This window comes from Aplidium turbinatum, chromosome 5 (genome assembly GCF_918807975.1).
Source record: "Aplidium turbinatum chromosome 5, kaAplTurb1.1, whole genome shotgun sequence".
NCBI classification, from domain to species: domain Eukaryota; kingdom Metazoa; phylum Chordata; class Ascidiacea; order Aplousobranchia; family Polyclinidae; genus Aplidium; species Aplidium turbinatum.
In genome coordinates this window covers 19,113,286-19,136,888 of record NC_137476.1, presented here as the reverse complement: position 1 = coordinate 19,136,888, position 23,603 = coordinate 19,113,286, and the positions used below count along the sequence as shown (strand labels likewise).

The 23,603-nt window shown below is 37.6% G+C and overlaps 1 protein-coding gene and 1 pseudogene across 1 annotated transcript in view; both read right to left on the bottom strand.

The window, feature by feature from the left end:
- LOC145770284 (VWFA and cache domain-containing protein 1-like) overlaps nt 1-23,603 on the bottom strand; it is an 86,243-nt gene that overhangs the window by 46,761 nt on the left and 15,879 nt on the right. Inside the window, exons 9-10 of the mRNA XM_082581881.1 lie at nt 22,496-22,630; nt 1,874-1,947 (exon numbers count right to left, since the gene is read on the bottom strand). Coding sequence (XP_082438007.1) covers nt 1,874-1,947; nt 22,496-22,630 — 209 coding nt within the window. The remainder of the gene's footprint in view (nt 1-1,873; nt 1,948-22,495; nt 22,631-23,603) is intronic.
- Nucleotides 5,608-7,079, bottom strand: LOC145770115 (zinc finger BED domain-containing protein 5-like; annotated as a pseudogene).

The window sequence follows — 23,603 nt, the reverse complement described above, 5'->3', positions numbered from 1 at the left end:
TATATTTTGTTGTCTACTGCTGGTTTCCTGATATCTAAATATACTTTATTTCGTTGCTTCAATTGTACAGAATTTCAATAGTTTTTTGCCGAATACGCGGATTTTTTCGATTGAGCAATGTTGCTATACTGTTTCGCTATTATTACATAAACTGCTCATGTTAAACCGCTGCAAACTGCTAATAAAATTCGCCGAACGCTGCCTACATTTCATAAAACATAGATTTTTTAAATGCTTGCCAAAAAAGCGCTTTTCATATTATTCTCTACGATTAGGGCTGGATTCCAGTAAGTAAACATTTACTTGTTACTTACTTAAGTAATTTTCAATTACTTGAAATTTTGAAATACATTAATTTAAATAAGAAAATAAAACGGAAGATTTATAAGTTGGCCCCTTGCACCTAGGTTGTGTTTTGTCACCTTTTTATAATTCGCGCCTTTGCACTTTTGTAAATTGTGAAAGTGGTAGGCTACTGGCTTTACAAAAAGCTACAAATTCCTTTCGTATCCAGTTCAAGAAAAATCTTGGCTCATATGAAAAAGGAATGAACTTTTTACAAAGCCACCAAAAAGTATTCCAAAGCTATTGAAAATCTAAAATCTTGTCTTATGCCTTTCTCTCACTATAGTGAAAAACTGTTTTATTTGGATCTACAACACACCCCATGGCGTAATTTTGGAGCAGCAATGCACCCGAGAGGGAGCTCCACCATTTAGGTCGCGGGGTTGAGGATAATGCTTTCTTGCAGATGGACTATTTGTCTACTCAGGTCTTCTCTTTGTGGTAGTGCGATTGATTCTCGCTGCTTTCTGAGCCAGTGAGAGAGATACAACAACAATCCAACTGGGAGACTGTTATGGCTATAGGGCCTTATATTTTTGTTTATTATAACTATTTGATGTCTCTATTTTCCTTTGACTGATTCCTTTTGTTTTAACTTCATTATTACCAAGTGAACGTGATATAGCAACTACCCATCTTGTCAATACGAAAACGGCAAAAAGTATCATGATGGGAACATTACAAATATGCATGTGGGCCTATTTTTTCTACAGCTTGAATTGTTTATGCTAGGATACATTGCAGATTTTCTATTACTTCATAACTTAAGTAATGTTTTAATCTTTACTTATTCTTCTCTCGTTATCGCACTTGATTCTAAGAATTGACTGTCCCTTTGTATGAAAAGTTTCCAAGGTTCTCGGTCTACTTATTACTCAAGTAAAAAAAACATCATTACTTTAATCCAGCCCTGTGTACGATTAGGGCTGAAGAGCGTTGAGTTTGCTCAGTTTTATATTGTCTTTAGTCGATACTTCAAGACAAATCAAGCATTGAAGTTTCACTGGCACTTGTAACAATGAACCTCAGAAAAGCCTTTAAGTAGCTTCGTTTTTTCGGACTCATTTTAAAAGTTCTTAACTTTCAATATGTAGCCTATATTATAACTAGACCTTAACTACAATATGTATGTTTCTTAACTACAATATGTATATTACGACTAGACCACTGCAACTTACCATAAGTATAGCTTTCACTATACTGTAGCTACTGCAGTAGGCCTACTAAATTTAATGTCTACCATACACAGACACCTAGGCTTTTAAGATCACCCACTGTGATTTTCACACAAAACATGATGTAAAGTAAAACAAAGAGGCATGTAGACACACACAAAAATAAATATATCTAGCCTGATATCTAGTATAGAAAATATGTTGTTATAACTTTGGCAAAAAGCAATGAAAAATTATTCTCATAAAATGTCTAATTACTCTTTTTGAGGCAATTATCCATAACTTAGAAATCACTGCTTTAAGCTCGCGTCTTAGCTGATTAAAATGAGAACTAGGCCGAATTAAATCTTTACTTCAATATTTGGAGATTTATCAATTCCAAAAGATGAACCATCTTGAATAGCCATCTGATGAAGAAGATCAAAATCTGAAACAAAACAATATAGGCTTATTGGCAGTAATACTGTAGGTTACTTAAACCACAAATCATCAGAAACAATAATGCTTTTAATTTCTAAATTTTCTCGGAGATTTGGTAGCCTAGCTTGATTTCAATTTGTGGTTTTGAAGGTTTTGGTTTTGAATTTTTTGAAGAGTTAAGAATAATTAGTTGCAGTAACTAACACAATCACATTTCTCTAACTCTGCTAGGTCTGCAAGCTATGTAGGTAGGCCTGTAGGCACAAATTCCCACATAGCCTACGATAAATCATCCGGTATTCCTTTTTGGGTAACAAACCATCTAAGATGTGCTAATAGTTTACTTACAGTAGCCTACATAAGTTAATGATAAATCATTGGTTTAAAGGTGTTATATTGGTGATATTTTTAAACTAAAAGAAGGCTAAGCATTTAAATATAGTTACAGAAATAAATGCTGATGTTTCTCAATCTCTGTTCTGGTTCCTCGATGTTATTGAGGATGAAAAGTTATGCAAGGATTCTTCATTTACAATACAACCGAACAAAATATATGAACGATATATACAGTACCGTAAGTAAACAAAATTACTCAGGTTTGGAAACTTTCATAGTTTATCGATAAAGCTTTTGCCACCGTGAAGGCGGCTTCTTCAGTATCTTATTTAAATAGAATAAGATACTGAAGAAGCCGCCTTTGCAGTGACGAAAACTTTACCAATTAATTATACAAGTTTCCAAACCTGACTGATTTTGTTTACTTCTTATATTAAAATATGGAATGGTTGTTGCGCTTTGTAATTCATTTCTATCAGAATTACGTGCAGTTGATAACTACATGTGTCAGGTTAACCTGATTGATTTTAATTATGAATGAACTGTCATATACATTCAAACTGTAGTCCTCTTATTTCTATGATCAGACTTCTACAGCCAATTTAATTGATAATCTTGGAAGCGGTATATTTTTATACACTGGAAAATCTCGGTTTCTATATGTGTGGTATTCTGGAGGCACACAAAATCTTAATGCAACATGTGTACGTGATTTGGCTTGTCAATGGTGAACATTGCAGTTTGAATGCGACCCACGCAGGTGTCGTGTGGGTTATGTGTTTTCCGATTTATCTAAAGCTATTTTATCTTGGCATGAAATGGCATGAAATACAGAAGAACTTGAATGATGCAAGCAAAAAAGTTTTACAGCAAAAGAAAAAAGCCTCTAAGCAACCATGGATGAATCAAGAGATTCTAGACTTGATGATAGAAAGAAAAAGAAACAAAGACAATAACATCCAGTATTTTAAGCTACATAAAGAAATAAATCAAAAGTGCCAAACAGCAAAACAAAAGTGGTGGGATGAACAGTGTGAAACTATAGAACAATTAGAAGCTACGCACAAGTCACGAGATATGCATCAAAAAGTTAAAGAAATGACTGGTAATAGAAAGTCAAAAGCAAGACAAACCAATTGCATCAAGAATAAAGACTGAAAAATGATTTTCGACCGAGATCTGGTGACGCGAAGATGGGAAGAGTATAATAGCGACCTGTATGGAGATGAGAGAGGAAATATTCCTGTTATTAATAATGAAGAAGGTGAACCAATACTGGAATCTGAATTTGATGAAGCCATAAATGAATTGAAAAGCCATAAAGCTCCTGGTAAAAATCAAATAACAAGGGAAATGATAAGAGCTCTGGATTGTGAAGGACTAAAACATATTTATAACTTATGTAATAACATCAACATGAATGACCATATACCACTAGAAATGAATGAATCCATTCTTGTCAAACTGCCGAAAAAAACAAAAGCCACACAGTGTACAGAATTTAGAACCCTTAGTCTGATGAGTCATATACTAAAAATTTTGCTGAGAGTTGTTCTCAGAAGAAATAGAAAAATCATCGAAAATGAAATTAATGAAACTCAAAGTGGTTTTATGCCGGGAAAGGGAACACGGGAAGGAATTTTCAATATGAGAACTATATGTGAACGTTACAACCAAATCAATAAAGATGTTTATACCTGCTTTATAGACTATGAAAAGGCCTTTGACCGAGTTAAACATGAAAAATTGATGCAATGTTTGACTAATATAGGTTTAAATGGAAAAGACCTGCGACTAATAGCTAATCTATATTGGACGCAAAAGGCGTTTATTCAGATGGAAGATGGTTTATCTGGTGCAATGGACATAAAACGTGGAGTTTGCCAGGGATGTATAGGCCTACTATCTCCATGTCTATTCAACCTGTATACTGAAATGATTTTCAGACAGATTGATGGAATGGAGGGTATCTGTAGTGTAAAGGTATAATACGTGTTATGCCCTGAGACGTCACGCAATGGTAATTACGCAGCACTGTGCGCGTACCTGCCGTTGGGCGACGCAAGGACTGCTACGTGAGCGATGACTGAGGTTTTTGTGATTCATTTGAGACTAACACCAGCTAAGTGGCCGAGTGGTTTCGCCTTCGGCTCTGGCGCTGGTAGATCTGAGATCGATTCCAGGTCGGGTCAAACTGAAGACTTTAATAACGGTACCGATTGTGTTCTATCCTGCAAATCGCAGTGAGAATGAGTTGGGTAATAATGTGATAACATCGTAAACCTGATATAAATTAAAAATGAGCCCTGTCGCTAAAAGACCTTAGCTGTTGTAGAGCGACAATTACTAAAACCATAACATTATTATTATTATTTGAGACTAACACAACATGGTGTCAGAAGTGAGATAAAATGTCGCATCAGATAATGTTACCAGATGCGTTTAACTGGCAACATAACGAGTGGGGCCAGTGGATTAAAAGATTCGAACGATATAGGCAAGCATCCCAATTAGCGTCGAAACCTGAAAAAGTGCAAGCCAACTCTCTAGTCTATTTGCTAGGAAGCAAAGGCGAGGATGTGTTTTCTTCATTTAAGTTATCAGAGGCCGATTCGATCAACTACGACGTAGTCAAGGAACGCTTCAACAACCATTTCAAACTGCGCAATAACGTAATTTTCGAAAGAGCAGTATTCAACCACCGAGATCAACTGCCATGCGAGCGCTTTAATGACTATGTTACTTCTCTGTGTGGCATGATAGAAAAGTGTCAGTATGGCGCTATGTCTGATCAGCTACTGCAGGGGTTTCCAACCTTTTTATGTTCTCGTACCACTTAGCCACCACGGATTTTCAACACGTACCACTATTTTTCAAAACAACTACTTTGATCCAATATTAAATTATTTGCAAGATAAGGAATCTGGATGTAAAGTCAGCGAAAGTAGAAAAATTACCAACAAAACATCACAGAGTCCATTACACCACACAGCACAGAACGCATCAGAATAACAAAGAAAAAGACAAAACTAAATTTAATGAGATTTGTCTTTTTGTTTATCTTTCACCAGTTGATCGATGCATGGCATAACTTTGCTAATAGCACATCTGAAGTCACGTCCAGGGGCACTTAGTCAGTTTCGATTTTTTGATTTGATGTTCATAAGAATAGAAAATCCCTGCTCGCATTCCCAAGTAGAAGGAAAAATCAGTAGTTGTGGAACAGCGTGGGAAGCTAGCGTTGGGTATGAAGAAGCCATATTAAGCCAGAAGTTTATTGCAGAACATTCTTTGCGTTGTTTTTTTGCTGTTTGATCCTCCTGCATGTCTATCAGTTCCTCTTGTTCCCCCTGTACCGACAGGTAGGTCGGCTGGGTCCACTGAGAAAGGGTCTGTGATGTATGGGCACTGGGCAGCTTGGGGTATCTGGAAAGTAATGCTGCAATTCAGCAGTTAGCAGCGAGAGGTGCTGGGTAATTTCTCTGGAAAAGTCATCACTGATTTCCATTTCAAGGGCTGACAAAAATTTAAACATACCATAGCGCTTGTTTTCCACATTTTTCCTCCATAATTCCAGCTTTCGGATAAAAGCTCCCAGTTTTGAAACAAAGTCTACGACAGTGCAGTTTTGCCCTTGAAATGACATATTCAAATGATTGAAAGCTTCAAATATATCTGACAAATAAGCCAATCTTGCGATGAATTCCTCGTTCTCCAGATCGTTTGGAAATTCATGGTCTTTCTGTTGGAAAAATAAAAGTAATTCATTCCTCATTTCAGAAAGACGATTAGTTGTATTTCCTCGAGAGAGCCAGCGCACTTCTGTGTGATAGAGGAGGCAAGTGTGGTCTGAGCCGAGATCTTCAAAAAGAACCTTAAACAATCGAGTATTTAAAGCTGATGTTTTAACAAAATTTACGATTTTGACTACCCTGTTCAAGCACATTAACAACTTTGCAGGAAGAACCTTTGTGCAAAGAGCAAACCTGTGTATGAAACAGTGAACACTTATGACGCGAGGTGACACAGCTTTGACATGGGCTTGAAATCCAGACTTTCTACCGAGCATAGAGGGAGCCCCATCTGTCATACATCCGACAAGATTTCCCCAATCCAGTTCATTTGCCTTGAAAAAATTATCCAAAGAGTTGAAAATATCTTCTCCATTTGATGTAGTGGACACCTCATGATTCAACAATAATTCTGTTTTTACAGCATCGTTCTGTGTAAAGCGGACGTTGACAAGCAGTTGGCAGCAGTTTGTGACATCTGTGGATTCATCAAGTTGTAAGGCAAATCCAAAATTCGAATCTCTTACTCCTGCAACCACTTGGTCAGTGATATCATCTGACATTTCCTCGATGCGTCGTTTCACAGTATTGTTAGAAAGCGATACACTATCCAACTTTGCCACTGAATCTTCTCCAATCAAATTTCTGACTAATATCTTTGCTGCTGGCAAAACAAGTGACTCCGCAATGACATGAGCTTTTTTGTTTTGGGCCACCAGAAGAGATACTTCATAGGATGCCTTCACAATTCCGGCATTATTTCGGTAAAGTTGGCCTGTGTGATCCATGCGCTGTCGCTTCACGTTCTCCCCAAGTCGCTCAAAATAACTCTTATCTCGATTCATCTTATCTGCATGATTGGACTCAAGATGCCGCTTAAGCAAACTTGGTTTCAAAGCTGCATTTGAAAGGTTTTCATACAGATCACGCACTGAGGTAAGCTATCTCCACGATGTTGAATAGCAATGAAGCCATACTTAATATAATCTGCCCTATACTTTCGCTTCGACATTTTCAAACATTTAGACAAAAATGTAATGCTGTTCAGGATTCAGCCACTACACGTCGGAAAACCAACATCAGAATAAATGCAATTCTGCAATTACACAGACCACATTGCACACGTAATAGTTTCGTCACAGACACCATTAAGTTCGCACAGCAGCATTGCATTAATAACAATGACAGCAGGGAGCAAGATCGACAAAAGTAGCTCACTGAGTGCAGAGAATTTAGTACGGAAAGAAATAAAAGTGTTCGCATGTTTTAGAAACTCAAAATTAAATAATTGTTGCAATAGGCCTACTTTATTTGACAATACTACTACATATCGCATGCAACGGAGAGCTGCTCGCGTACCACCTGAAAAGCTCCCGCGTACCACTAGTGGTACGCGTACCACCGGTTGGGAACCCCTGAGCTACTGCAAGACAGACTCGTCGTAGGAATTACAAATAAGTCGCTGTCCGAACGCATGCAAATGGACCCAGAGTTAACTTTACAAAAAGCTATCGACGCCGCACGACACGCAGAAAACATTGCAGAGCAACAAGGTGAACTTCAAGGTAGAGCGGGGAAAAATTTCGACTACGTGGACGGGTTGAAAGAAAACGTCGCAATAAGTTCTTCCCGAAGCGAGAATGCTGCCAACGATGTGGTAGAAATAAACATTACGAAAACGAAAAATGTCCAGCTGAATTCATTACTTCTTTTAAATGTTCAAAGATAGGCCACTTTGCAAGACAATGCCGCAGCAATAAATACCAGAAAGTCTCGTCGATATCAGCTGATAAAGTCGTAACTAGTTACGAAGAGGAAAAGACGTCTTACTTAGGTGAAATAAATGAGTCTTCAACGAGTAATTGGACCGTGCCTATTAAAATTTACAACGACGTAATTGATTTTAAAGTAGATACAGGAGCGGATGTTACAGTTATACCAAAAACCTTAATTAAAGATTTCCAAAAGCTTCAGTTGATAAAACCTGACCAAAGGTTAGAAGGACCCGATGGACAAACATTGAACATTGTCGGATACTTCGACTACTACGTATCCTACAAAAAACGTGCGGCATGGCAAAAATTTATGTTACATATTCAGGTAGCAGAGCCTTGCTCGGAAAACCTGCCATAGAGGAATTAAATGTAGTTAAATTTGTGGATAATCTCGACCTAGAGTCAGATAAATACAAAAAGGCATTCCCATACTTGTTCGGAAAATTGGGATATCTCGAGGGGGAGTACAACATAAAACTTTCTGACAATGCCGAACCTTACCAAGTGTCCGTAGCGAGAAGAGTCGCTATCCCGCTACTTCCAAAAGTTAAAGGTGAAATTGATCAAATGGTAAAAGATGGTGTCATATCGGAAGTTAATGAACCAACAGATTGGTGTTCAGGGATGGTCGTCGTCCCAAAGAAAAACGGCAAACTACGCATATGTGTCGATTACACTCAACTCAACAAATGTGTGAAACGTGAAAAACACCCGTTGCCCTGTGTAGATCAAGTTTTAGGCCAACTGGCAGGTGCAAAATATTTTTCTAAGTTAGATGCAAAATCGGGTTTCTGGCAAATCAAACTATCAACGCAGTCAAAACTGTTGACAACGTTTATTATACCGTTCGGACGATTCTGCTTTAATCGTTTGCCATTCGGGATATCAAGTGCCCCAGAGTATTTCCAACGACGAATGTCCCAAATCGTTGGAGGTATTGAGGGAGTGGTTTGTGAAATGGACGATATTTTAGTTTTTGGAACCACCAAGAACGAACATGACGACAGGCTGCGCAAAATAATGAGTAGATACAAAAGTGTGGATTAACATTAAACGAAAAATGCGAGGTTTGTAAAACGTCGATAAAGTTTCTAGGTCACGTCATCGACAGCGAAGGAATCCGTGCCGATCCAGACAAGGTGAAAGCCATACGCGATATGGGTGCTCCAAACAACGTAAGCGAAGTTCGAAGATTCCTCGGTATGGTCAATCAATTAGGGAAGTTTTCCTCAGAAATATCAGAAGCAGCTAAGCCTCTGAGAGAATTACTCACCTAGAATTCTGTGTGGGCTTGGAAAGAGGAGCAAGAGAAGTCCTTTGTTAACGTGAAGCAGTTATGTTGTTCCACAAAAGTATTGTGTTTTTACGATCCAACAAGAGAAACAATTGTTTCAGCAGATGCTAGTTCATTTGGATGCTAGTTTTGCTTCAGAAACAACAGAATGGTGATTGGCGCCCTGTATGCTTTGCTTCGCGTTCTTTGAGTACCACAGAACAGAACTATGCTCAAATCGAAAAGGAGGCCCTAGGTGTCACTTGGGCATGTGAGAGGTTTTCTGATTACGTCATAGGACTGAAGTTTGTTGTCCAAACTGATCACAAGCCATTAGTTGCAATCTTAGGGGCAAAGTCGTTAGCAGAATTGACGCCACGACTGCAACGGTTTCGGATTCGCCTAATGCGTTTTTGTATTCTGTAATGCACATTCCAGGAAATGACCTAATCCTTGCAGACGCACTCTCTAGAGCTCCGGTAGAGCCACCTTCCAAAACAGACGAAGATGACTGTCAGCAGGTCCACGCTTTCGTCTGTTCTCTTGTTGAATCGCTGCCAGCTACGGAGAGTCGTCTACAACAAATCAAAGAACGTCTGGCTGAAGACTCAGTGTGCTGTGAGATTATGCATTATTGCACAAATGAATAGCCGACCTTAAATAAGTTAGGCCCAAAACTAAAAGTATTTTATCCCTTTAGAAGCGAATTGTCCGTACACGATGGATTGCTACTTCGAGGAACAAGACTAATGATTCCCGTTTCATTACGATTGGATATTCTGGAGAAAATCCACGAAGGCTACATGGGAATCGTCAAGTGTCGCCAACGAGCTCGCGATGCAATTTGGTGGCCAGGAATGAGTAAACAAGTCGAGGAAATGGTGAGGAGTTGTGTTTGTTGCGCGGAACATTCCCGCAATCGGTGTGAACCAATGCTTCCCGTGGAAAGACCGAGCAGACCATGGCAAAAAATAGCGAGTGATCTATTTGAGTTCAAAGGTAAGAAGGATTTTTTACTGATAGACTATTTTTCGAGATGGATCGAATTATCCTTGTTATCGAGTACAACAACTTCTTCCGTCATTAATCACATGAAGTCTATGTTTTCTCGTTATGGCATTCCCGAGATACTAGTTTCTGACAACGGCCCGCAGTATAAGAGCCGAGACTTTTCAACCTTTGTAGAAAATTTTAGCATAACTCATGTTACGTCTAGTCCTAGATATCCACAATCTAATGGCGAAGCCGAAAGAGCCGTCAGAACCATGAAGACATTTCTCGACAAATGTAAAGATCCGTACTTGGCAATGTTGGCTTATCGCCATTGAGGAATGGATTTTCTCCATCAGAGTTGATGATGGGCCGCAAGCTCCGGACAAAACTTCCATGTTTTCCCGACAACTTGCTGCCAAATTGGCCAGATTTTGCACTTGTCCGTAAGCTTGACCTTGAGGATCAAATCAAACAAAAAAAAGACTTTGACCGTCACCATGGAGCGAGACCGCTACCCACCCTCCATCCAGCTGATGAGGTGTTTGTTAGAGACAACAGTGCCACGCAGAAGGGGGTCGTGAGAAACGAGTATGACGCCAAACGGTTATACATCATAGACACCAATCAAGGAACATCAGTTCGTAGAAACCGCAGCGCATTGATGAAAATACCACAGGCTGGTGAATTTGATATAAGTAGCAGGCCTAGCGTGAAATGTGAAATCTCTCATTCTATTGACAATCACTTAGTTAACAACGAAGCAAATACGGAGACCAGCGACGTCCAATTTACAAGAACAAGATCCGGCAGGATCTCAAAACCACCTGAACGCTTGTCATATTAACTGCTTACGTCTTGTTCTGTACTTGTGTTTTTTTTGGAGGGGGAGATAATGTAGGACTATAGTTGTGTCTTACTAGTGCATATTGTTTTATTTACCATATTTCCTTGAAAGTGTCTCACGATAGGAAAGTTGACAACGTTCCGCGAAGTTTCATGATTGTTTAACTTGTATACATGAGACTTGCTCACAGAAGCTTAACTGATCTTATTTGATACCCTACCCTATTATCTTCCCATGAACCGTGTGAAAACTTATTCTGTTTATTGTACTGTATTTGCAGTGTGTGGTTATACACCTGTTTCTGTATGGTGTCTTTACAGTACCTCGATGCTTGGGCGGAAATGTAGTGTAAAGGCATAATACATGTTATGCCCTGAGACGCCACGCAATGGTAATTACGCAGCACTGTGCGCGTACCTGCCGTTGGGCGACGCAAGGACTGCTACGTGAGCGATGACTGAGGTTTTTGTGATTCATTTGAGACTAACACAACATAACACAACATAGAAGGTATGAATATATTCAACCTACAGTATGCAGACGATACTGTTTTATTGGCGGAATCAGCAGAAGCTCTCCAAACAATAATAGAAAAAGTGAACAATATTGGAAAGGAATATAACATGAAAATCAACACAAACAAGACGAAAACGATGATTATTACAAGAAAAGAAAATGTACCAAGTGTAAATATTACTATTGATGGAGTGCTGGTCGATCAATTCAAAAGCTTTACCTATCTGGGACACACAATAACTGAAAATAGCAGATGGGATACGGAAATATTGAGACGAATAGAAATAGCAAGAAACAACTTCGTAAAAATGAAAAAGACATTAACAACACGCAAAATTAACATCAACACTCGAAAACGAATTATGAAATGTTATATATGGACTACGTTACTTTACAATGCAGAAACATGGACACTATCATCACAAATGGTTAAACGACTTGAGGCATTTGAAATGTGGATTTATAGAAGAATGCTTAAAATTTCATGGAAGGATGAAATCACAAACAAAGATGTACTGTCCAGAATACAAACCAACATGGAAATTCTACAAACAATTAAATCAAGAAAATTGAAATAGTTTGGTCACATGATTTGCAATAATTCTATTCAAAGACAACTACTAGAAGGAAAAATGAACGGCAAACGAAATAGAAGCAGACCATCAAGAATTTGGACTAATGATATTGAAGACTGGTCAGGACTTAATTACAAAACTGCAGTAAAAGAATCTCACAACAGAGAAACTTGGCGTATCATTGCCTCCAACCCTCGACGAGAGGAAGGAACTTAATGATGATGATTTTATCTTGACAAAAGGGTTTCAATGATGTAGCATTCTTTTTGGACTTGGATGGTTGACATGTGGGCGGTTTCTTCTATTATTTATTTTAACCTTGCTTATTCTTTCCTTGAGGTAAAGCGCTGGACATTGCTTGAGAAGACTTTTTAGATTTCCATTCGATCTGTGCACAAGTTTATCCATCAAGACCGTGCGTTTCATCTCGTTTTGCCTAAACTTTTTCTGTTATCTGGCAATCAAATACCGGCGAGCAAGTGAATCTTTTTAATATTTGTAGGCTAAATGTCACAATCAATACGCGTAATCCCGCGGTAGGGTACATTTTTATTCTACAATAGGTAAGCTATTTTATTATGTAATTCTGTTGCGGTGTTTTGACGATTACTGACTGAGAGTAACCTTAAGTTACGCAATGTTTTCTAGTGACATGTGCTTCTAGAAACTTTCTGCATACGTGCGATTAATTATTATCAAAACTTCTTTGACCTGTTGATCAGAACAATGATTTGTGATAAAATATTACTCTAGTCTCTGGAAGCTTCTGTTCCAAGCAAACCTGTTACAAAAACCCACGTGATTTTAGCATGATTATTATTAGAGTTGTGTTGAGAGTTGTTTTATGAGTTGTGTATTATGGAGATTAGAAGTTGTAATGAAAAGTGTATTGAAAACGATTGCAGAGTTCTAGCCGGTATTGAATAGATTGTAAAAGTGGAAGTTATTGCCTATTGTAAAGTAACCTTTGCAAGCAGTTAGTAGTATATGTTTTGTTTGAAATCGACGAAGACGTTTGCTGTTCAGAATTTGATTTCTTTATGAGTTAAAAATGGTAAACCATCAGTCAGTTCAAGCATTTCATCCATCATCTCACAAGAAGAAATATTTCGCCATTTATCTGACTGTTTATCGTTTTATATCCCAATAAACTACGTCATCAACCTTTCCAAAGTCTCTTTTCTTGTAAAAACTAGAAAGAACTGTGACAGTAAACATCTAATAACCATAAGCAACTTGAATTTTTCGGATCCAAGTTTTGCTTGTTTGAGTGCCAAGATCTCTCCCACCTACCTAGATACGACTGATAATAGCTCTGGATTATCTATGCTATGGTCAATAACGGGAAAGAACAGTGTTGATTTTATGCTGGGAAAAAGTATGTAGGCTACAGCAGGTGACATCTTTGCTCTCAGCTAACGCCTTGAAACCAATAAATAAAGGTCAACAAAATCTACACTGTGTGTCCATCAACCTTGAGAACGCATACCATCGAGTGTCAAGATTGGAGGTGTGGAGCTGCTGTTAAGAACCTAAACGCAGAACCAAAACTACACATAACTTACTACAACTTGTCCGAGATATGTACAGGGGCAGAAGCAGTACGCACGAGCAACGGCAATGCGAGATTTCCCTTACCACCGTAGGTATTTATCAGAGTTCAGCTCTGAGCCCATTTCTTTGTGCATTAATAATGGAATGTTTGCCGAAACAATTAGACGAAAGGCACTCCCCGGGAAATTATGTTATCCCTCACGTGCTGTAGAGCTGCGACTTATCTCATCAAGATGCGACCGTCCTCTCACAAGTGTTGGAACTTTGGTGCAGACAACTTTTCTTGCGTTGGAAGTTGGTTGCCTGTGACTCTGTAAGTACGGTGGGGTGCAGACAGCAGGCCATATAATCAAGGACTGCACGCTATATAGAAACCAGCCAGTCGCTTGGAGGGCCAAATGTCCGTTGACGACGATATCAGGCAGTGACTAACTGATTTGTTCTCTAAGTTTTAATTGACGATTCGAAAGAAGTGTGTGCTGTATGTATTTATGTTAATGATGTTTTATCTATGTGATTGTTACCAGTCTCATGCAGTGTTACTATCTGTAGTTGCATCAAGTCTTAAGTATCAAGATACCTCGGCTCAAGGCCCGAGTTACTGTAGATAAACAGAAGCCCATAGATTATTCTCTTTTTAGGCCCTCAACCTTTACCCTTACAGCCACAGAGAATAGTATTTTAAATAACCACAGGTTTATCACAGTGAATTATTAGTGATGAAGAAATATGCACGCAAGTTTTGAAATTAACCATTTGAAAATAATCAAAGCTTGTACTTTAATTGCAACATTTTGTGACATATTACTGTAAAATAAGAGATTTTAATCAACAAACTAATTGTAGCCAGTAGCGTACCTATACTCAAAGGGAAGGCCATTGGGCAATTATACCGAATGCTCTCCTCTCCTGTAACAAAACCTGCATATAGGCTACGCCACTGAACGTACCACCCTCAATACTCGTGGTTCATTGGGTTGAGAAAACCAACTACGTCGTCTACATAAAATATTATACTGTGTGCGACGTCAAGAATATTATATCATATTGTTTGTTTTCAATTTAAAATCTATTCAAATGAGTAAACCAACTGAAGCAAACTGAACAATGTCTATTTAAGCTGAGTACGATAGGCTACATTTATGCAATATAACTTCCTGATTATTAGCCCAGTAGCAAATGGGAGTTTTTCAATTTGTTTTCATTTTGTTCCGTCATGCATTTCGAATGCCCTCCCCTCCCCCTCTCAGAAAATCCAGAGTGCAACATTGGTTGTAGCCTACTTTGTTGTTTGTGTTATGTTGTTCAAAGAAACATCAAACTTACACATTTTTTATTGCCTATATCAGTGGTTCTCAACCGTTTTTCTTTCGTGGCTCATTTTCTTTGCATAAAAATTCTGTGGCCCATTAACCCTTAGAAGGTTGGACTCCTGGAGTTTTGCTCAGTTTGGGGAGGGGGGGCTGTCGATTCTTCTTATGCTTTAGGAGTGATATCTCTGTTATTTTTTAGGCACGGTTTCAAAATTTGAGATAACTTTGTAAAATTATTCACGCTGAGCATGTCCAAAAATTAAAACTATGTAAATTTTAAAACTGCTCATATACGTTGAAATGTTGAGGTGACTTATGACTGTATTGTAGCGTGAGTTTACACATTATTTTTTGGTAGAGTAATGAAGAACATGCATTGCAATGTTGTGATTAAATTTTTTTTACATAATTTTACATACAGCCAATTCCCTTCACGCTGTGAAACAGTTAGGATGAACGAGACATGGGCCAAATTAATTACTTTCATCCAGCTGGTGGGAAAATTTGAAACAATAAAATATGAAATATTTCAGAGGATGTGCTGAGAAATGCCTTATATCTCTCAATTTATAACCTTTATTCGCTCAAAATTTCAGCTCAATAGAGGTGAATAAAAGTTAGGAAAAGTCAAGAAATCTCGTAGTCGCAGCCTCAGTGGTTTTAGAGATACAACTGTTGATACAAAAAAGTTGAATTGACAGCACCCCCCAACCTTCAAAGGGTTAAGCTTTTATGCAAGAAAAAAAACTACGTAATAGGATTATCAACAAAAAGCAGCAGAATATATTTCAAAACAGATTATTTATTTAACTTACAATTAGTGAGATGCTTGCTCCTGAACATCATTAACAAATATATCAATTTTTGGAAGGGTTGAAGATAACGCGCAACGCATAGGCTACCATCTTCCACTTCAATTCGGTTACGAGCCTTCGATTATCATCTGCACCAAAGTGGAAAACCCTGCTTCACATAAATACGTACCGGCACTGCTGAAAAGTAGCAGCATTTGATGCATTCTTTACCGATACGCTCATAAGAAGCACCCTTGCCCAAAAACTTGCAGATTGATAAGGTCTCAAACATGTCTTTACAAGTAGAGTTGTTTCTCAAGTCAATGAGCTCATCTTGTAAGTCATCAGAAACTTTTTCTTTTGTTAATGCAAAAAGGCTTTTCATCAGCTCTAAATCAACAGCAGATATTTTAGGAAAGTAGTTTGAAAATTCTTTATGGAGATTGACAAGATGTAGCTACATTTCAGACGATAAATTCATGTCCAAATTATCTTCAATCACAGATGAAAGGATTTCAAACATTGCAAAACTTCCCTTCTAAGCTTTTCGTTTCCAATTTTCAAGCTTTAGCACAAACGCATTTAGAGCGTCGATAAAGTCAAGTGCAGTTGTATTCCTTTTTCGTAGCTTGAGATTTAAGCGGTTCGATTGGTCAAAAATATCAACTACAGTAGATAAGCAAGTTTAGACGTGAAGGTACTATAGCCTACCGATAAAGTAAGAAGTAACTTCCCTGCACGTTCAAAAATGCTTTGATTGACATTTTATTTGTTGCGAGTATAAACACACATATTCAACAAAATCGGATAAAACAAACGATAACGTAAAATGTATTATGTGTGGATACTGCAACGGGTGGCTGCGAAGTGACCTGGAAGGTCTTCTAGTCGAGCAGCCACCCTCAACAAAAGAAAAAGTAACAAATTAAACATCAATGAAGCGAGGCAAAAGAATCTAAAACATAAATTTACGGTATAATTGCTTGAATGAACACAAAATACATCATGTAATATAAGTTCTACATAGTCCTGAAGCCATCATCATTGGTAAAATGATAGTAGTAAATTTTTATAAATTTTTTTAAATGAATAAGGTGATTTTTTTCTTATTTCCAATGGGATTGAATTCCAAATTTCCACTCCTGTATACTTGAAACTACGTTGAAGTTTTGAAGATGAATATTAAGGAACATAAAAATTATCCTTGTCAATTGCATTTCTGGTATTGCGAGAATGTACATTTTTTGCTTTTTTAAAATAATTAGAAAAAGTACATGGTAGTGAATTGTTTTCATATTTGTGCATTAATTTTGAAGTTTCGAGTTTGAACAGTTTCGAGTTTGAACAGTTTCGAGTTTGAACGAGTTTGAACTTTTAATTCTTCCAGTAGTTCAAAAACTCTTGTTAAGACATTGCCCTTGGACAGCCAACGGACTCGAGTATAGTAAAGTAAATTTAAGTGTTCACCATTCATCTTCGAGCTTAATTTTCTGACTAGTCGTGTGTTTAATGCTCCATTATTGAGAAAGCTTACCGTCTTGATAAATGTGGTTTCAGAAAAATTTGAAGATATTCTCAAAGAGATTTTTCGTTACAAGGACTTGTCTATGTATCATGCAATGCATTGAGACGGCATGAGGTGAATGACTACAAACTAATGTTTGCAGGCCACTTCTAGCTCCTAACATGGCAGGAGCACTATCAGTGCATACACCACAAACATTTTTCCAGCCGAGTTCTTCTTGTTAAAAAAACATGCCATCTTTCCATCAAATCAACAGCTCTCGTCTGGTCTCTAATGCAGAGCAAAACGGGAAATTATCTTTTATGTCTTTTTTGACATGTGTCTGTAAAACACCATGAGCTGGGAGCAAGATGCAATGTCGGTAATTTCATCAAGTTGAATGGAAAAGAATCCGAATTGTGAATTTTTATTATTTCTGTACTTACCTGCTCTTTTATATTGTTAGACAAATCAGCAATTCTCCGCTGTACAATATCGTTTGAAAGAGGAATTCAAGCAATTTTATTTTGTTCTTTTTACCAAGGAAGCTACAATTTTAGCCATTGCTAAAGCACAAGATTTATTAGGAGTCTCGCCCATTGTGTGCGGTTTACATTGCTTTGCGATCATAAAACTAACCACATAAGAGGCTCCAATATTGCCTTTGGAATGTTGCTGGAATCTCTCTATGAATCCACGCGCCGACCTTTTACACTATCTTCTTTTCGTTTAAAAAAGTTCATATCTTTATCCTTGTAATTTGCTTGAATTTTTTCCAGGTGAAGTTTCAGTTTTGATGGCCTCAATGAATGATGACTAAGAACTTTATAACATAATACACATTGTTCTTTTTCTTTTCTGTCATCAAAAATTAATGTAAATCCAAACACATCAGATATTTAATTTGCATTACGACCTGTTTATGAACACCAGCGTTATTAGAACTGGTTGCCAGAAAATGTCATGTGATTTCCAGGTGACGTTCCTACAAATATATGTTTAAACATTTTTAAACATACATGGGACATCTCAAATTTTGAGGCCTCTAAATTTTAAGGCCTTTAGACTTCAGCCTTTCAGGTCTAGTGATAAATCCGGCACTTCATAGGCTATTGTCTTTTAACAACGTACTCTCGTTTTTTCATTTTGATTATCTAATCCGGAGGTTCTCAACCTTTTTGCTTTCGTGGCCCATTTTTGTATACAAAACTTCTATGGCCCACTAATTTTTTATGCAAGAGAAAAGCCACATAACGAGTTTAAACAATCAGTGCTATTAATACTAGGCCTATAATAAGTGCTCAATGCCAAGCAAAAAAGCCAAGCAGAGAAAATTGCATCAATATCAGTTACTATTTTCTAAATCCTCTACACTCCACAGTCTGTTTCATCCTGACTGGGGTTCATCAAAACATCCTTATTCAAATAGAATCTATTGGAATAGGTTTAAAAAAAACAAAAGCAGAAACATGCTGTATTTCAAAATACATTGTTTTAATTCTATCGAGCATTTGTGGGATACATTCTTGCTTCTGAAAATTATTGACCAACATTTAAATTTTTAAAGGGATTAAAGAGAGCGTACATGCATACAATCTTTCAACGTCCGTATATGATGCAATAGAAGGCATTAATTGCATCGCGCAACTAAAACGATTATTTTATTAATTAGAATAAAAATTACCACGCTGTAGCAAATAACTCATTTATTGTTACCACAATCAAAATTACTAAACAGACACACAAGTATAAAATTAGCTATAGTAGCCTAACACAAATGCAAAAACAAAACTTTTCACTGATTAAAAAAAAACAGAAAAAACAAAAAAACACTGATTTTAAACCATTCTTTTCTTTTCACCAGTCGAGACTAACTCTTCAACAGCTCCTCTCAGCCGTCCTCGATGGTAGGGACGACTGATTGCAGCGGTGGGTTTCACTAGCACAGTACGGTCGTAGAACATCTTTGAAGAAGTTTAAACATCCAAGGGCGTAACAACCAATCTTTAACCTGTCCCTCTCAGTCATCTGAAACGGCCCAATGCCTGAAGAGTGATTGCAGCGAGAAATCTTTAACCGTACCTCTCCGTTATCTCACTCGCCCTGGGATGACAGGATTGCAGCGGCCCATCCCAAGAAGACTCTGGGGTCAACGAAAGCTGCCCTTCCTCTGGCCGCCCCTCTCTGGCATCTCTGCCAAATGAAATGTCAGACTGTAGTGGCCCATTTTCCACATTAAGTGGGCAGCAAGAAGAAACACACACACAAACAAACTCAAATTAAATTAAAATCAATTCTCTACCAAAACGCGCTAGTTCTCGAGCTTGACCAGTCATCTCCTAGTCTGTTCTAACATTAGCAAGAGGAAAGTCGAGATAGGCAGTTCAGCTTGAGGCAGCCAATAACCATCATTTTTACATCCACAGAATACCATCTACCGCGGTGGATCCCTTCGGTCAGAGTGGCCTAAGTCCTTCGCCTCCCTGGTAGGTATCTTTCATGTAAGTATGGTGTGTCTGCTGAGTGTTTGGGTGTGCGAACGGCTCCCGGAGCGGACGCAACAATGAGGAGACAGAGAACAAATCGATTTTATATGGAAAATTGTAAACCTGCAAGATATAGTGGTATTCATCTTGAACTCTGAGCGTTGCGCGATATAAAAAAAACAACTGATTTTAACAAAACATTTCACATGTAGGTACCAGCTCAGTGGCTGAATGGTTGTTTATTGCTGGCAGATCTGGTTCAACTCGGTCTTTGGGGAGATCAAAGGCAGTCAGAAAGATATCGATTGTGTTATTTCTTGCCTAATATTGTGAGAAAAAAACCGGTAGTAATGGCATGATATCTAAAATATGGTACAAAATTGAAAAAGATTAATCTAAACTGTACTGTTATTAAAAGACACTATAGGTGTTGTTGACCGACAATAACAAACTATACCATTCTTACTAGTCTCTTTCTTTACATGATCCAGTATTGCTGTGACTAAAACGGCTTAAGAAGTCGTTTGAGTCTTCAGGATTTTTTATCTATTGTTTGAATCTTTTCTAAATTTGTCCTTTTCTAACAACTTTTACATGCTTTAGTATAATGCTTAAGCTTTCTGTATACTTTTCTGAAACAATAAACAAATTTTAACCAATACAAAGTTCAGTTTATGTCGCTACAAATCAACCAATAGACCAGTTGACATCATTGCACTGGATACACCATGTAGGCTAACATGTTTTAGTTTTCTGTTGATCTCTATACCAGCGGCCTGAATAGCTGTTGTACTGTTTGTAATGATTTTTTAAGAATCTGAAAGAAGAATATTTTTTTTCTGATATCAATATATCATACCTATTCAATACTTCAATATCACTATTAATACAACAGTACGGTACATAACAAACTAATTTAATTGAAGTTTAAGTTGTCTGATGTTAATTTACTTCCTAACACTGTTGAATTACAATCTAGATGAATACAAGCAGTGATGGGCATTATCGGCGATAAATTTTTATCGCTTATCGTTATCGCTTAATTATTTTTTCAGTTATCGTTTATCGTTATCGCCAAAGGCAATATTTGATTATCGCCGATAATTAATCGCCGATAAATTTTAAGTGGAAAGACCATGAAAAGTAATATGTTTACTAGCCACCTAGTTCATGAAACTAAAATTAAAACCAGTTCTTCTTCAGTTGTGTGCACAGGTCGTTGTCATGGGAGGGGCACGCCCCATGCAGCGACGGCCCTGACAACACAATAATTTTTAGAGTTGCAAATTGCAATGCAATGAAATGCATGCAACAAGTCTCTTGTTGTTTTGCTGCAATCGGCAATCGCGAGTGAATTTTACAATTAAAATGTAAGCGCACAGGCGGTACAGATTCTTTTGAAGCGAAACGAAAGAAATTGACAAGTGGTTTATGAAACTGTCGCAATACGAGGCCGCTTCCACATCGGAAACATGGTCTTTCGCGCCACCATCACTGAAACAAGTCATTGCAGAATATGATATTGGTTGAAGCATTTGACATGCAGACCGGCATCACACTTTTTGCATCTTGTAGTAGTTTTTGCATGACAATAGGCGCATCGAATTGCGTGGTAAAATTATGCTAAATACAGTATAACCTTTCTCATTTACCTATGCTGCATAGCCGAGTGGTGAGAGCGCTGGAACGGCAATCGAAAGGGCAGGACACTGCCTTTCGCAGGACACTTAAAGGCATGCCTGAAAGTGGACATGAAGATTGGCTTCCTTGCCTTCCCGTCCACTTGATCTAAATCTTCAACCACCGGGCGTAAGCCTGAATACGACGAAGATTTACCTATGCGACATAGCCAACGCTCAATCAAATATTTTTATTCCCACTAATAATACAGTGCCTATATTGTAATTCTTATCTCAACAACTCAGCGTTCTGCCATTGCTTTAACGATGGTGTTCACAAAGAAAACAGTAAAATTTATCTGAAATTATCAGTAAATTACGATAATTATGTTATTGTTCTTGAACAAACACGACTAATTTGACAAGCTTGATGGATTTCACAGTATGCACATTTTTACTACCAATAACGCTTAAGATTACTGATAAATTTTCAAGCATTTTGCGTTTTTTGGAATTTTTTCAATTATTGCTGACTTTGCTGTAAACAGCTCGTAAAAAGCAAAATACAAAGTTTGAAATTTTTTATGGTATTTTCATTTGATTTATTTATTTTGCCTACTGCACGTAAGCGGCAGTGTAACTCAATTGATAAAAGCATCCAACTGGTATCTGAAGGTATAATTATAAGCACGGCGGTTACCTCAGTGGTTTGATTCTGGATCAAGAGGTTGAAGATTCGATAGGTACCTACTGCCATTGTTGCGATTCTATTCATGCATAACTTACAAAAAGTTTTGTCCCTTTACAGTATATTATGTTCGATTTTTCGTCATGTTGGTGAAAACAGTTCGTGCTGCATGGGATGGGGCAGCGCTAATCAAGAAAAAAAAAAAATTATCGTTATCGGACATTATCGGCGATAATTTATCGTTTATCGTTATCGCTTAACTTTTTTTTGATTTATCGTTTATCGTTATCGCTTTAGGCATTTTTCGTTTATCGATTATCGTTATCGCTTAACTGAAAAATGAGTTATCGCGCCCAACACTGAATACAAGACTACAAGAAAAACTTCTGACAAGTTTTGCTTAAATTGTGTTACAAAGTTAACTATCCTACATTGAATTGAAGCAGGCATAAACACTTGCAATAAAAAAAATACTTTTAATTATTTGCAGTTACCTGCAGAGTTTCCAATTCCCAAAGTCATTATAAAAACTTCGTTTTCAAGCCGAGAATTTTCGGTTACAAGAGTTTGAAATATTGCGGGTTTGCTGTCTGTTGGAGGACTGCTACTGATGAAAGCTATCACAGCGTCTGAAAATCATAAAATTTATTCAAAATTTTAGAATGTTTTTATTTACCATACAAAACTTGCCTTCAATATCCTAACACACCCTAACCAGTGGTGCAGCTACCCACTGGACTGCGTGTATACTGTATAGCCTATATCCAAAGGGCAGTAAGTTCGTGGGGGAAGATAAATATGGCCTGGCCTACTACTAAGACTTGAAATTGTCAAAACAAGACAACATCAAAGTCGCGTGCATCGATCATTGTTCTGGATATGACCATTGATCAGCTACTAGCTACTCTTTCAGTTTTGTTGTAGCCTACGTGTCAAGAGTGTATATTTTGTTAGGTTGCCGGTACATGAAGTGTTGTAAAACGTAGCTTATGACAAAAAATATCATAAAAACGAAAGACGTCATAAAAATTGCGTCGGTAAATGCAATAAGTTTGTATTGTAATTTCATGTTAGTCAAACAAGTCACAGAGGGTCAGAATATCATGGACAAGGAAAAAAATTCTTGAAAGATTGGTAATTGATATCGTTACTTTTCAATGTATTATTTTGTGTTTGCGGCCGTCCTGAAAATTCCACAAAAATCAGAAAACCAAGCAAATGTACTTGAAATTTTAAAACTCGTCGCCAAATATAATTATGTCTCATGTTGACTCATGTTGTCAACTGCTTCGTGGTGAGTCCCGGTAACTGAAAATATCAGGATAATGACAGCAAACAAAAACGCATCAGGGTATCTTTAGAGTGGAAAAAGGATAAACTTTCGACACCAGAAAACGAAGAAAGAAGCCAGAAGTCCCATTTTACAGCTTATCCACCTTACAACAGCTAAAGTCGACCGATTACAAAAAATAGTTCAACAAAAGACCCTCATTATGATCCTCCAGGAATCCCACTGCCACAGCGCAGACAGACCAGTGATTCCAAATTACTATCTGGATCATTCCTAAGCAGGACACACGACCTGGCTACACTTTCCCATGA